The sequence below is a fragment of the Lepisosteus oculatus genome, chromosome 10, assembly GCF_040954835.1.
Source record: "Lepisosteus oculatus isolate fLepOcu1 chromosome 10, fLepOcu1.hap2, whole genome shotgun sequence".
NCBI lineage: Eukaryota > Metazoa > Chordata > Actinopteri > Semionotiformes > Lepisosteidae > Lepisosteus > Lepisosteus oculatus.
The window spans coordinates 12,592,498-12,609,106 of NC_090705.1; the positions used below are offsets into that span (position 1 = coordinate 12,592,498).

The window sequence follows — 16,609 nt, forward strand, 5'->3', positions numbered from 1 at the left end:
TGTCAACCGTTATGCACTAGGCAACAGCTCAAATGAGTGCTTATAAAGTTAGTTGAAATATTATTTTGTTGCAGAACTGTTAATGAAATCTGTGAGGCATGGATCAATGAATTCTGATAAAATATTTCCAAGGACATGGGAGCACATACCAGAGGGTGCTACTGTACATCTTATTTTTGTAACACCATTTGCACTCATGATAACACAGGTGCCAAGATGTCCACAGTAACTGTCAGTAGGAATATGTTCCAATTGCTTGTGTTTCTCTGTGCCGTGGTCTGCAGTTTTCAGGACAGCCAGAATAGTTCAACAAACTTTAAGAAACCTGTATTTTCAGAACCATGGCGAAACAGGTCAGAACCAGGTTTGAAATGTTTGACCAAACAGATAAAACCATGTTGGGGACACATTTATAATAATAATCAATAATTGCTTACACTCAAAGCGCTTTACAGGTAATGGGGACTCCCCTCCACCACCACCAATGTGCAGCATCCACCTGGATGATGCGATGGCAGCCATAGTGCGCCAGAACGCTCACCACACATCAGCTATCATTGGGGAAGAGAGCAGAATAATATAGCCAATTCATAGAGGGGGATTATTAGGAGGCCATGATTGGTAAGGGCCAATTGGAAATTTGGCCAGGACACTGGAGTTACACCCCTACTCTTTTTGAGAAATGACCACAGAGAGTCAGCACCTCGTTTTGTTTTTACGTCTCATCCAAAGGATGGCGCATGTTTACAGTATAGTGTCCCCATCACTATACTGGGGCATTAGGACCCACATGGACTGCAGGGTGAGCGCCCCCTGCTGGCCCCACTAACACCTCTTCCAGCAGAAACCTTAATTTTTCCCAGGAGGTCTCCCATCCAGGTACTGACCAGGCTCACACCTGCTTAGCTTCAGTGGGTTGCCAGTTGTGAGTTGCAGAGTGGTATGGCTGCTGGCAATAGTGATGCATTTATGCATTTATGCATTTATGCATGAAAAAGCAAAACTCAATTTGACAGCAGTTTTGTTTTTAATTTTGGTAGGTTGTGAACTGTGAAATCTGTTAGGCCACGCAGCCAGCTCACCTCTGGAAGTGGATGAATGTCTTCCACTTGAACCTGGACAGATGTGGGCTGCTGTAGATCATCTAGGCCGTTTTCGCCATCTTCCTGGTTTTTCACTTTGCTTTTCACTTTGACCTTTTTCTTCAGTGTTTTCGGCGCCTTCTTCCTTTTTTTTGACGATTTCTGCGGAGGCGACATTCCGTACACCCCCATGGCGACAGCCAGCAGGAGGCGCCCACGGTAGAAGGCCCCCTCCCCAAGGCCTTCATTCAGACTCTGCAAGTCATCACTCACTGTGGAGTTCTGAGAGGAGCCATACAGGTTCACCCATGTTGGGCCAAATGTGGGCAGAAATCCTGTAGGATTTTTAAGAAGCATGAAATTGCCACCTTAAAAAATTGCCTTGAGGTTATGGGTTAACATGCAAACATTACAGTTCTTGGCATCAAATATTATCAAGACTTCTACTTGGCAGAAGAGCTACAGTTTTTAATTTCCCCACCACCACCATAACATTAATGAGCTGTAAAAATCCTACTGTTTGATGAAGCCCTCCCCAAGTGTCTTCCACCAACCTCTGTCTTTGGCTACACTCTTCCAAATTGTTTTATCTTACAGAAGGCTTTTCAGTTGTTTCTAGTATTATCAGATCTAGTTAGGCATTTCCTTTGTCCAAAATGATCTGCTCTTCTTCTTTAGTGTCCAGTGAGGTCTCTTAACTCATATCAAGATATCACGTACTCCTGCATGTACTGTAATCCATTAATTGTCTTCACTTACACATTGGTCAGCTTTCACCTTTAAACATGTAAAACCATCTTCTCTTTCTTCATAGTTAGCTTATAAGTACTGTACATAATTGATTGTTTTAACTGACGGTTGTCCATAAACAAAAATATATACACAGATATGCGAAGATCTTAGTTTTCAGCAAATTTATCGATGAAGTATGATTGCCATATTTCAATGTTGCTGATCCAGCTGTAAAGCATTTTACAGAGACCTCACAGTTTCTCTTAAATACTCCAGTAATAATCTCTTCAGAGTATTCTTTACATCCTTAATCAAAACACCATTAAAATGTAAAGAGACGTTATCTTTTGTATTCCTGGTACGATATACTTAAAGGAGAATTCATTACTCTAGTCACATTCAGTCTGGTGGATTACATTAGTGAATTAGACAAATTGGTATTTAAACACTTTAGCTGAACAGGGAATTAAACAACCCAAGTGGAATTTACTCTACAACAGGACCTAGAAGCTGTAGGAAACATAAAAGTACAGACATTTAGAGTACTCATTCCTTTCATTGAACAGATGTTATCAGAAGATCTTTAAATAAAAGAACAGGAACAGTAAGTGTTTCACCTTCAGGCCCATCATCGGAAATCTGCTTCAGGTTAATGAAATGTGTAGCTAAAATCGTGTCACTGATGTTTGAATTGTCCTGAACTTGAATTTTAATTCTTCTACACAGCACTGGAAATAGCTGCATGAAAGTCACTTGTTTATTCCACACTGGGTTTGAGGATCTTGGAACAACAGATGTTTCACCCTAACAAACAAAAATAACTTGTCATCTTAAAAGAAAATGTTGTGTCACACATTGTGCTGATGTTTTTAGAAATTTACCTTTAAGACTGTACCATTTAAATATATATCATATGTTTAATTTTTGAGGACTGCAAACTAGAACAATTTACCAAACAATTACAATACAGAAATGAAACTACATCTGGCTTATCTCAAGTGGCATCTTGCGTTTTTCATAAGCTTTTTTGCATTGCAAATATGTCAAATGACACAAATGAGTAGAAAGGAAATGACAAAAAACTTAAGGGACAGACTTATTTAGATGCATTGAAATATATTTTGAAGCGTTTTAAAAACTGCATTCACTGAATTAATATGTGTTTAAAGCTTTACATAATTGTTAGTTGAATTGCATTGGTTTAGTGAAATGCAAGGCCCACAGTTCCAAACAAGGGAAGAAATAAGGGGGCGATTTATCAAGAATATCTAATCCATCTTTTACTAATTCTGGTGATTAAAGGAAAAGGAGCAATGAAAAAACAAACCATCCTATTGATCTCACAATATCCTAATATTGGCAAGCAATTAAAGCAGTTCCTTAACATTTCAAAATGGATATAGAAAGTTGCCTTAGAAATGACATTTTCAACTAAATTTGGATAAATAAGGCAAGGTATGAGCTATACTGTGGACACAATGGCTATTTGCAAAAGGATACATTAAAAACTAGGAAAACATACTGCACTGTAAATAACAACAGTAGTAAATGGAATATTACAGAGGAGGAAATGATAGTTGAGAATGATTTTTAATATTACGGTCTTCAGTCTCCTGGAAATGTCTACAGCTGCTCTGCATCTTGTCTTGTGGAAATTGTTTGTATGGTGTACAGCAGCCCTCTGCTTATCCCTGTGTACACAGTGCCCTCCAAATGTATTGAGAAAGTAAAGTCTGAACTGCAAATTTCTCTATGAACTCTACATTTTCTCGTGAACAAAACGTGACTTATAACTACAATTTTTATAAAGTATGTTATTGATATTACAGTCAAATAAATTATATTCTTGTGGGTCAATTAAACAAATTGGCAGTGTTGAACTGCTTTATTCTGAAGGAGCTAAAATATTAAGACAGTTTGCTGACAAACTGGTCAAAAAAGTCCCCTTATTGATCAGTTGTTGTTGTTGTTGTTGGGGAAATAATTAGGCATTAATAAATCTTCTGAATATCCTATCAACCTGTCTTACTTCTATTTCAGTGTTTGGAGTTTAGCAATCAAAAATCAAAATAAACAGTGGTTTTAAATAAAAACAAGCAATTCTGAAGCTGAATGAAAAGCAAAATTCAATCAGAACCATAACACAAAAACGGGGCATACCAAAATCAAACATCCTGGAATAAAGTTAAACAAATTTCTGTGAAGGAAACCCTTAAAATAATGGACAGTGTACATGTAAAGATACCAAAATCCACACTTTACAGAAGACTGAGACAGCAGAATTAAATTACAAATCCTACCCCACAAAATGTAAATTTTTCTCATCAGCATAAGTGAAAAAAAAAGATTGGAAATACAAAGATGAGAGTTTTAGAACTAAGTTGTATTGACAGATGTATGGACAGATAAGAAGAAAATAAAACTTTACCAAAGTGACAGGAAAAAAATAAAGTAAAATTGTGATACCTGTTGATCCACAAATGAGACAAGTATTTTGGGGTCAATAAAGACCTTGTTGTCACCCATGATCTTGGAAACTAAGCGTGAACTCATTCTAGGCAGGCCCTCAGCCTTGTAGATCTTCACACATAAGTAAGACCATGGCCTCTCTGCTGGGATTCCTTTTGGAAGCATCAGATTTCTGAAGAAACAGAGACAATCCTTTCCATATTTATAAGAAACTTACGAGTAAATGCATTCAGGCACATAATTATACAGTATTCTAACTTATTACTGCCCATATAGTAAGGACAGTAATTAAGGTCTGTTCTTTATAAAGGTGGCATTGAATGAGAGACAAGATATACAGTGCCTTGCGAAAGTATTCGGCCCCCTTGAACTTTTCAACCTTTTGCCACATTTCAGGCTTCAAACATAAAGATATAATTTTTTTATTTTATGTGAAGAATCACCAACAAGTGGGACACAATTGTGAAGTGGAACGAAATCTATTGGATTTTTGAAACTTTTTTAACTAATAAAAAAATGAAAAGTGGGGCGTGCAAAATTATTCGGCCCCTTTACTTTCAGTGCAGCAAACTCACTCCAGAAGTTCAGCGAGGATCTCTGAATGATCCAATGTTGTCCTAAATGACTGATGGTGATAAATAGAATCCACCTGTGTGTAATCAAGTCTCTGTATAAATGCACCTGCTCTGTGATAGTCTCAAGGTTCTGTTGAAAGCGCAGAGAGCATCATGAAGACCAAGGAACACACCAGGCAGGTCCGTAATACTGTTGTGGAGAAGTTTTAAGCCGGATTTGGATACAAAAAGATTTCCCAAGCTTCAAACATCCCAAGGAGCACTGTGCAAGCGATCATCTTGAAATGGAAGGAGTATCAGACCACTGCAAATCTACCAAGACCTGGCCGTCCCTCTAAACTTTCAGCTCAGACAAGGAGAAGACTGATCAGAGATGCAGCCAAGAGGCCCATGATCACTCTGGATGAACTGCAGAGAACTACAGCTGAGGTGGGAGAGTCTGTCCATAGGACAACAATCAGTCTTACACTGCACAAATCTGGCCTTTATGGAAGAGTGGCAAGAAGAAAGCCATTTCTCAAAGATATCCATAAAAAGTCTCGTCTAAAGTTTGCCACAAGCCACCTGGGAGACACCCCAAACATGTGGAAGAAGGTGCTCTGGTCAGATGAAACCAAAATCGAACTTTTTGGCCACAATGCAAAACGATATGTTTGGCGTAAAAGCAACACAGCTCATCACCCTCAACACACCATCCCCACTGTCAAACATGGTGGTGGCAGCATCATGGTTTGGGCCTGCTTTTCTTCAGCAGGGACAGGGAAGATGGTTAAAATTGAGGGGAAGATGGATGCAGCCAAATACAGGACCATTCTGGATGAAAACCTGTTGGAGTCTGCAAAAGACCTGAAACTGGGACGGAGATTTATCTTCCAACAAGACAATGATCCCAAACATACAGCAAAATCTACAAAGGAATGGTTCACAAATAAACGTATCCAGGTGTTTGAATGGCCAAGTCAAAGTCCAGACCTGAATCCAATCGAGAATCTGTGGAAAGAGCTGAAAACTGCTGTTCACAAACGCTCTCCATCCAACCTCACTGAGCTCGAGCTGTTTTGCAAGGAAGAATGGGCAAGAATTTCAGTCTCTCGATGTGCAAAACTGATAGAGACATACCCCCAGCGACTTGCAGCTGTAATCGCAGCAAAAGGTGGCTCTACAAAGTATTAACGCAAGGGGGCCGAATAATTTTGCACGCCCCACTTTTCATTTTTTTATTAGTTAAAAAAGTTTCAAAAATCCAATAGATTTCGTTCCACTTCCCAATTGTGTCCCACTTGTTGGGGATTCTTCACATAAAATAAAAAAATTTATATCTTTATGTTTGAAGCCTGAAATGTGGCAAAAGGTTGAAAAGTTCAAGGGGGCCGAATACTTTCGCAAGGCACTGTAACACAAAATGGAGTGACCAGAGGTGTAAAATCAAAGTAATAAGCTTTGCAAGAAGTACTACAAAGTTGAAGACCTGTATAGTCATTTTATCTTTAACAGTTCTACATTTGCAGTTATCTATTTACATGTATTTATATATTTCTATCTTTCTGTACTCATTAAAAAAGAAACATTGCAAACAGAACAATTCTAACTTGCCTTTCAATGTAACTGGAGTAAGCTGTTGTACTGCCCGTGTGCACCAAATCCCCTTTCTGTGTAATGATGATGTCACATCTGACATAGCCCTTTATGGCGGCTGTGATGTCTTCTGGATTTGTCAGGATGGCCCACTTGTTCCGGAACATGTGATCTGCACAGAAGCATAAACTTTTAAAATTATCCGATTTTAAAACCCTTTAACATAAAGACAATTTTGTCTGTGTTGTGCTTTACACAAGGGAAGCTGAAGGCTTCTTTTTTAGTTCACCTCGAGGAAAGTATTGCCTTGGAGTGCAATCACTAAAAAATTAAAAAGTAAAAAGAAAATGAAAATAAATACATTTACTATATTTGTTTCTCCCAGTCTGGTGGAAGTGTATAGGAAAAATTATTCACTTCAAGATTTAAAGACTAAAAAGACAATTTTGGTGGGTCTGAACATTAAGAATGAAAAAATAAGAAATACATTATCCCCCTCTTCGTCCCCTAGCCATGTTTCAGTTATTACTATAATCAATGTCAAAGCTACCTGTTAATGCAGTAGCCTCGAGCTCTTGCAATTTTCTCCTTATGCTTCTGGCATTGAGTAATATGCCACTCTAACTGTTGATCATGGTTGAATGTCAGTTACGTTTATAACATAAGTAGAAAAACTGTCAGACTAACATTTTCTACCATCTAAAACATCTGGGCTCCTATTTTACAGTTTCACTCTTTTATCCTTCCTCCCTGTGTCTGAGACCCTGGGGTGGTGAGAAGCAGAAACAGATGACAGAAACACTGTTACCATGTTACTTGCCTTGCTGCTCGTAAACTGATGACACATCAATTTTGAACATCCCTATCAGAGTTTTCTTGAAAGGTATTTTGTCAGCGCTAAAAACCTGAAAAAAATTTATCATAATGTTTCATTAAAACAAGGACAAAATCCCTCAGTTTCAATTTGACTGGTGAGAACTATGGGAACTTACCGATATCAGAATGATCTTATCCATAAGTAGATCTGGAGGTTCAAAAAACTCTAAATAAAAGTCCTGTAAAACATTTTGTTGGCATTACAATACTAAAACGTACAACACTAGCCCAGACCAAAAATAATTAAAAAGCATCATAAAAGCAAAGGCAAATTAAGACACTTTGATGTTGGCTGACATGTACCTAAACAAGGAGTGATTATTAATAAACTGATATAGTTTAAAGCTCAAGTCTTTCTTAGCTAACATTAACACTATTAAGTTTCTGTTTATGCTCCTAGCATGTGAAATTACAGCACATTCATAGATCAGGCTGCTTTCAATCCCATCACCAGCCTCTTTTTTATGAACTCATATGTCCACTATGGTGTCTGGAATCATAGAAGTAATAAATTTATTGATCATAATCTACCTTCAAATCCCTTTATATTGTTAATTCAATGCACATACTCAATTTCCACATTACTGTTTATTAATTCTTCTCAAATCACATTGATAGTATCTTTACTGCCTGACTCCTGTTATAAATTATTTTTGTTTTTGGTTACTTTTATTTTGTTTTTAAGCTGATCAGTAATAATATGTCATTTTAGACAAATAATTCTGACAAGAATTCTGGGAATGCCTTTGATTACAACATTTACAATGGATCAATAGTGAATGACAGCATATGGGAGACTCCGTTTTGCACATTACTGCTTTAACAAAACATCACAAAGCCTATGAAAACCAAACAAATATCAGGAGAGATAACACAGTACCGCATTGTATTCTGGGCAATTGGTGGACTTTTGAGTGCTTGTGTGCCTTTTCTTCCCATCAATGTCAATGTATACAACAGGATCGATGTTTATTCCACTCAGCTGCCTGGCTTCATGCACTGTTATATTAAACTTCACAGGGCACAGTAGGGAAAAATATTAGCTGCAGTAACAACCTGTGAGTGTACAAGTAAAATTGCTGACTGGTAGATTGGAGTCTGATTAACTGAAGGGCTACAAAATTAAAGAAATGTGTTTTTCTTGATCAGTCAAAGAAGTGCCTGCCTCAGAGAGACATTGATTCTAAAATGTTTGGTGAAGTAACTGTTCAAATAACTGAAACTGGAAAAGGTACTCCAGGCTAGTTTATCTTTAAAGGGATAAAGACATTTTAAGGAGATTAAGATGAGGGTTCCAAGACTGTTTTGTATTATTTCAGTATTTAAGGATCAAGGACGCAGCCTTTGGGGATTCTTCATCCTGGTTTATTCTTTTTTATATATTTTATGCTTTAATCTATACATTTTAATAACTTTAATAGTTTATATTTGGCTATTTCATTTTCATTGCATCACTGACATTAGACCGCAGTTATGACCTTTATGTCATATCAATGAGACATAAGCTAATTCAAAAGAGTTCATAATTAATTTATATATTAAAATATAAGCACACATCTATATCATGGCTAAAAAGACTACCAAAGTTCACCTTTTGCAATCATAATAACACTTTATAAGTACAAACAAGCAAGACTTTTGTACCCTTGCTACTCTTACTGTTAAAATCAGACTAATGTTGCCAGATGATATCAGAAGTGCTACAGCATCTCTTAAATGCAAATAAGAAACAAAAAGAGCTCAGAACCAAACATGGGTGCAAATTAATGGCACACTATGGAAAATAATCCATACTGTAAATATGGTTTTCTGAAGAAACTGACCTGGAAATTTTGTGGCCTAAAAAGAGTCTGATCTTTTCTTTCAATCAGCTTGAGACGACTAAGGGGAAAAAGCAAAAGCAAAATCTAGTTTATTTATTAGAAATGAGAATCCATTTATTCTTTTATAAACTGTTTGTGATTCTTAAAGTAAAATGTCTGTTATTATCAACAATTTTATTTTATTCAATTCAAGCCTTTAAAACTTTTAATTAAAAATGATGCATGTTTTGGGGAAATGAAAATAGAATTTCAGATCGATATATACAGTATAACAAAAAGTTGACTCTTCAACACAAAAAATTATGTTTAAGAAAAACAAATTGCTTTACAAATGCATGGAATTTTAAAATAGTACCAAACCTGCAATAAAGCTGATATACTGTATTACTATTGCAGGTACTATAATGTAATCTTACAGCAATTAAAAAGAGAGACCAGTTGTTTTTATGTGAACATACTCTCTCTTCTGTTCCCTAAGTCTCCTGTAGACGTTAAACACTTCTGACTGCACCTCAGGCACATCCTTCTCAGTCTCCTCTAAAAGGAAGCAAAACGATATCCGATCAGTGCAGAAGGAACTGAACTGACCTTAGCAGCATGTGGTATCTTTATAAGTTCAATGAATCAATGTTTGTATTATAAAGTGCCTTCTAAGAGTGAGTGCCATTTCAGAGTCATTTAAAATGAATCATAGAAAAAAAAAGCACAGGATATGTTCAGCATCCCAATGATTATAAGACAGGCAGCATAGAGAAAACAGCTACCAGCTGATTTGAGTGCAGAGGACTCTGGCAGTAAACAGCTGTATAATCTAAATGTAATTTCTCTAGGCAAAAACATTCATGGAGAGCCATTGCACATTGACAGAGTGATGCAGTATGTTATCTTTTGAATGAGACATCTGCTAAATGTAATGTGCATAAGATAAAACATTTTTGGGTTTGCTAGATGGCTAATTTAGAAACCATTATTTTGCAAGAATGTTGAAAGAACACTGCATTCTTAAAGAAAGATCTGAAAAGTAAATTACTCACCATTATTATCTGAAAATATTCCAAATTCTTTCCCGTGATTTCTACAAAATAATAATAATACACTATACTGTAAGTGTATGAATATTATGCAGAGCATAACAGAATGAACTCTTCATTCTGTGAAGAGTTGAAAACATGAAGTACATAATAGCAATAATTGAATCCCATCCAAACAAGAACTGTCTGCACTATAGGACTTGGAGAAAGCAGTTTTGTAATATTTAATTTTAACACTGCATATACTCATTCATTACTCTATTGTTGCATTCTTTGTTCATCTGAAGCAAAGAAATAACAGCAAAGCATGCAGTTATTAGGGCATTCAAGACTCATCCATTAACCATTACTTGACTCCAGCCATGCTTCTAAATGAGAGGAAGCGCCTGTGATCAACCCAGACATGGACCACAATGTGTAATGATTGAGGAAGGATATGCTTCACCACAGCAAGGACAATGACTGCAAATGTAGCTGGGCATCAAGGAAGACCTGTTTATATATTTACAATTATCATAGTTGCTGGAATCTGATGCAGGAACCCATACAAAATTTTAACACTGGGACTCAATATCATCTTTGATACTGATGAGCCCGTGGCACTAGTTAATGTTTTGTGTCTCATTTGATGACGAAACGTTAAGATTTCTATAGGGCAAAAGCACCATGCTGATGTCAGTAGTGTAATAATATGAAGCCACTAAGGCCAGATTTAGTATTCAGATTGTACTTGTTGATCTTTATTTAGGCTCAGATTTTGAATATATACCCCACCTCCTGTTACAGCAGAGAAAGTACAAATGTAATTGCTGAATTTTTTAACACAATAATGTTCTACTAAATAAGGAAAGACATAATTAGTGAAACTGTGAATTATTACCAATTAGTATATATAGCATTTCCCACTATGTAAAACACTTTTACCCTTTGTCTTGCACAATTTTCATCTTCTCATCTTCACTGTACTCAAAGTCTTCATCTTTCCATCGTACTTTCATAGGCTTGTCAGCTATGTAGAATATTTCAAGGTACATAGTAATCTAGTAACAGATAACATATATAAGAAAAATTGTGAAAGCTCACATCAGCTCAATGATATGGAATTCACCATCATCATTTTGTCTTGTATGAACAATATAACATGAAGAGAGCAGAACAACACTTAAGTTAGGCCAGCCTGACGTATCTTCATAAAAAAAAAAGAATCAAATTTCATTATTTAAAAAACCTGTATTAAAAATAGTTAAGATTTGAAAAAATGTTTTGGCAGTGGGCCATTTCAACCTTATTGAGAGTTAAACCTAATACGGCAAAAGAAACATACCGTACCATTACCATGTAAACTCTCCTTGTATTTTTTACTATTCATTTTTAATCTGAAATAATTCATTATTAGGTATATTTTGACCACCTCTAATCTAATACTGTCTAATGTTAAATCAGGTCAGGAAGACCAAGGTTAGAGTCAGTTAAGTGTTTAAGAACATAACCTTATTTTCGAAAGCTTTTAAGGAGATTTCTTTTGTCAGTGAGCTTTATTAAAAATCACATCAGTCTGCGGTGAATTATTCTGTTAGTGCAAGTGATTGAAAGCATCATATATTACCACACATCCTCCCCACACAGGTTTGATCAAACTGTTTCAATGAATTATGACTTAATCTCCAGATTTACATTCTCCGTTGAAGGTACTGCAGGATGATTTAGAAACATTCTGGATGAATACATACCCCAAGAGCCAGGTGGTTCTTGTCTACCAGCATCTCTTTAACACAGGTGTTACCATTTGCAATTGCCTGTTGCAAAACAACATTGACTGATCCAATGCACCTGAGATGTAAGAGAAAAACAAAATGGAAGAGCTTTTTTTACAAAAATTACAGAAAGAAAAAATCATAACCTCCCAATAATCCTCGGAATTGACCTTCACAAAGTGAAGTTAACTCTTTGTGGATGATACAGTATCTTATGTTTAAGCTTCACAAATTCTCTGTACTTCCTGTCAGGAGGGTGTTGTGTGCACATTTTTGCACATTTTGAGAAAGTGCAGAAATCATGTTCTGAAAACAGGACTTTTCCTGCTGGTCCAGTGGTTTAAACAGGGATATTTCTTGTTTAGGTTTAGTACCTATCCTAGGAGAGGGACTGTAATATGGACCTCTTGCAGTGGTAGAAACCTGGCTGTCTGTGAAAGGTTGTTGGTGCAGAACTGGAAGCCTCTAAAATCCTTCTACTTACATGAAGAACCCTTTCTTATTTTGATAGTATTTATATGGAACTTTAAACTGCAGGGATCCATGGTGCCATGTTGAGGTGGAGGAGTCCCATAGTGGTGCTGGGACAGCAGCTGGTATAGTGATACTGTTGGTACAATCTAATCCTTGCTGTATGGGGGTTCTAGAAAGGTATTTAACCACATTTCAGAGGTCCTAAAATAGAAACATGGAGGGGGCTATTTGACAAGGATAGGGAATGTCTAATTCCATTTTGTATTGTATTTAACTGTGTTCAAGAAAATAAACATTTGTTCGTGAAGAAAAAGGCAATCACACCAAAAGAATCTAGCAAATGATCTGCTGCCACTTTTCCTTAGCAAAACCAATGGGTTTATAAAATCCTGCCATGATTCAAACTGTCCAACAATTATCATACCCCAGAAACAGCTTCACTTGATATTTTAAATCAGATTTTTTTTCAATATTCTTCAGTATACAAAACATTCACCCTTTGTAGCTTGTCTTAAGGTCGAAGTACACTTATAGAACTCTTTGGATCACCTACTCTTTGGAAGACTCGAAGTCTTACCTTCGCTTCAGTTTACTGTACTCAAAAAGTTCCACAGTCAGGTAATCATCTTCCTCAATTGAGCCACAGTTTGGCCAGGAAAATATCTAAAAGATTTCCAGACCAGACACAGTGCATCAAAATATTATAAGTACATAACTGCTTCCAAATATATTTATACTCTTTTTAAATCTACTGTACATTTAAATGTTGATTTAACAAGTAAATTCAGGAGTTTACTGGATTTTTTCAATATTTAAATATGAATTAATGTAGTGTATAAACAGTATTGATACTGATATTGATATTACATACTATAGCACTTATTCTGAACATGTACAAACTGTTGTGCATAATGTACTGCATGAATTAATGCTGTAAATGTAACCTTGTAATGTTTTTGATTCTCTCACAAAGCCTTGGAAATTTCTGGAAATCAGCTTGTCAGCAGGTATTGAAGAAGGTTGTATAGAGACACAAAGCTTGTCTGATATACAGTATTGGAATCTGCTGTAAATCTGCATTTCATATCAATATCATATGAATCTGCAATTCATACCAATAATAGGTCTGCAATATTTGTGGTAAAGATAATCCAGTTGCTATACTCTGGTATTGGTACCATACATTGGTATGTTGCAAATTCTACTCATTGAATTACATAAATGCTTGCCTACCTGTGAAATCTTAAACAAAACGAAAAGGTAACAAAAAATTTCAAGATTATTATTACAACCAATTAAAAACAACATCAAAATGAAAATGGCCTACCTCATCAAAATTAGCTTCGCTTCCACAATACAGAGGCTCTGACTTTGCAGAAAAACCTTCAAAATTAAAAAGTAACTGCACATTATTCTAACAACTTAATGATGACTGTTAAAAGAGTATTGCTAACAATAACAAAAATGAGAGAATATAAATGTTTTGTCTCTTGCAATCCTCATAGAGCTTTAAGAGGTCAGCAGTATTCTTTAGTGTCTATGGTTAAAGACACCAAATAGGAAAAGCATTATTTATTGATACTGAAGACCTTCAAATTTGACATTTACTCTACAGTGTGGTAAGTGAACAAACCAGAAAAGTGATCATCTTATTAACTCATTTACCTTTCCATATAAAAAAACATTTGTTGTAATTTTTGTGAAGACACAACTCATACCAATATGTGAATGATAATGTTGGAGTAATGTTGCTGTAAGTGAAAGAATAAGCCCTAAGTAAATTATATTAAATTTCTATAAGAAATTCTGATTCAAAGAGCAATGTATTTAGTACAAAACACATCAGCAAAAAATAGTTTGGATTGTGACTATTTAAAGAGTTTAAATCAGTGAATGATGTTTTATACATATTCACATGTACCTGTATTCTAGAAATTCTTTAACTTAAAAGGCATGGTTTTAAATGGGCAAATCTATACATTTGAAAGGTATTTAAGAAGATATAAGATCAATCAGTTCCTCACTAACAAAATGTATCTCACATTTTAAGCTTTTAAAATACTCAGTTTTTGTGACATTTTAAAAGCTTTATACAGGTAATAGCATAAGTAGATGCAAACACATACAAAATATGTAAAACCTAACTGTCCATTATTGCCACTAAACATGTTTTTATAGAAAATGTACCAGCTTTTTGAAAATTGTTGAAACCCCACCTCTGAATTTCATCTGAACCAGTCTTCTTCCTTTTCCATAGAGATCTGTCACTTTCTGCACGTGAACTCTGAGTGACATTCTTCTTTGTATGATTTAAGATTTTACACAAACATAAAAAAGAGAAATTATCCAGAGTTTATCCAGAGCTAATAAAAGACAATAATCATTGAAGCAATGTCGAGTCAAATGCCTGAACAGACAAAAATGATTGCATCTAAATGGAACATTTTATGCAAATTCCCAAAAAAGAATGAACACATGACACACCAGGAAGAGTTAGCATGAAAGAGACACCCAAGAGGACAAGCAGAGTTGGGATGTTAAAGGATTTTATAAATACATATACAGTATACTGTATGTATTTATACATGTAATAAGAAACATATTGTATGTGGGAATGCATTAATATACTATAAAGGAACAGGTAACGGGTTTATTCCATGCTGAAAAGAAAAGAAAGGAAACACAACAAGAAGGCTCCATGGCCGAAACGTTGTGTTTCCTTTCTTTTCAGCATGGAATAAGCCCGTTACCTGTTCCTTTGCAGCCTACGCATGCTGACGCAGCTCTCTACTTGAACTACTTCATATACTATATACAGTGTATCTATATATAATATAATAGATACTATACTGTATATGGTACCTTATTAACACCTGGTGAATGCAGTTGTGACAAACATAATTTTCCTCTTTTAATTTATTTGGACAAATTATCAACACATTCCCTATTCCAGGAATGTAATTTATAGTAAACGTCTGCTGCTAAAACCATTAATAGATGGACCTAAAAAATCCATTCAATTACACCAACTACTGACATAAAAAAGGTTTTAGTATTAATTTATTCAGATTGTTCATGTTCCCACCAGATCTAATATCTTTAAAAAAAGATTTAGAATCAAGTCAATTATTAAAGGTATCACAATTTTATTACTTTAATTGTATTTTATTAATTAGATGTGTTGGGAACAATAATTTTATTCTAAAATTGAACATAACATTACATGTATCACCACAGCATACTAAAATATTTTGTAAATTATGGTGCTTAATAACTTCATAATATTTGTCATGATACTGCAACAGGAAATAATCACTTTCAACATTCACTCAACCCGTGTTTGGTTGTGTTTTCAACTGTTCTATTGCAGCAGATGATTCAAATAATATGGAAATTCAGGCACTCGTTTTTCAAAGTGGTAATTTACTGTATATGCAAACAGTGCTACTCTGGCCAGTCTGGAAATTCCACCTCCTTAACACAGAAGGTCTGTATCATTACAGATCAGAATGACTGATGGACACATCAGCTTCCTTGCAGTGACCCCAACAATGCACTAGAAAGTACTGAAGTTAAATCTTTAATAAGACTACACAATGACTTCAAAGAACCTGAGATGACACAAGTAAAAATGAACCTGCACTGCAGTGACCAGCAGAAAAACTCTATCCCCAAACAAAGTCTTGACTGGTTTATGTTTCAATAGTATTTCTTCCAAACAGTATATTCTTAAAGTAATAATATTCCCAGAGGCAAAAACAGACAAAAAAGCATTCATAACATAATATAAGGAAGACAAAGTAAATCAAGTGCGGAAAGAAAGAAGAGAAAAACACATCACACAAATATTTAAAGCAGAAGTCTAGAGCTCCTCCAACTGTTCATCTCTGAAAATCCTCAATACATCAAAATATTTTGGTTTATATAAGTTTATAAATTTATATCTATAGACTTATATCTATAGACTATAGACTATAGTTTAAAATGCATGTATAATCACTTTGTCCAGTAGAGTTGTGGTGCAAAATGATTTGACTAAATATCTGAAATTGATTCTTTTTCCAGGTCTGCTTCATGTGTGACCTTTGAATTCATTTGTGTCCAGTACTGTATGTTCTCACCTTATACTATATTTACTTAACATGGGTGATACCTCATTCCTTTTCACTCAGTTTAGCATCATGTGTTTCAATCAACAACATAAAATGTGGGGGTAAC

At 35.4% G+C, this 16,609-nt stretch overlaps 1 protein-coding gene across 1 annotated transcript in view; it reads right to left on the minus strand.

Annotated features, from left to right (window-relative positions):
- The window catches only part of LOC102696657 (fer-1-like protein 4), a 75,410-nt gene that overhangs the window by 40,154 nt on the left and 18,647 nt on the right, over window positions 1-16,609 (minus strand). The window contains exons 11-25 of the mRNA XM_069194932.1: window positions 14,608-14,687; window positions 13,719-13,774; window positions 12,969-13,054; window positions 11,894-11,993; window positions 11,088-11,203; window positions 10,167-10,207; window positions 9,591-9,669; window positions 9,133-9,190; window positions 8,190-8,321; window positions 7,426-7,488; window positions 7,254-7,338; window positions 6,452-6,605; window positions 4,281-4,455; window positions 2,432-2,618; window positions 1,083-1,417 (exon numbers count right to left, since the gene is read on the minus strand). Coding sequence (XP_069051033.1) covers window positions 1,083-1,417; window positions 2,432-2,618; window positions 4,281-4,455; window positions 6,452-6,605; window positions 7,254-7,338; window positions 7,426-7,488; window positions 8,190-8,321; window positions 9,133-9,190; window positions 9,591-9,669; window positions 10,167-10,207; window positions 11,088-11,203; window positions 11,894-11,993; window positions 12,969-13,054; window positions 13,719-13,774; window positions 14,608-14,687 — 1,747 coding nt within the window. The remainder of the gene's footprint in view (window positions 1-1,082; window positions 1,418-2,431; window positions 2,619-4,280; window positions 4,456-6,451; window positions 6,606-7,253; window positions 7,339-7,425; window positions 7,489-8,189; window positions 8,322-9,132; window positions 9,191-9,590; window positions 9,670-10,166; window positions 10,208-11,087; window positions 11,204-11,893; window positions 11,994-12,968; window positions 13,055-13,718; window positions 13,775-14,607; window positions 14,688-16,609) is intronic.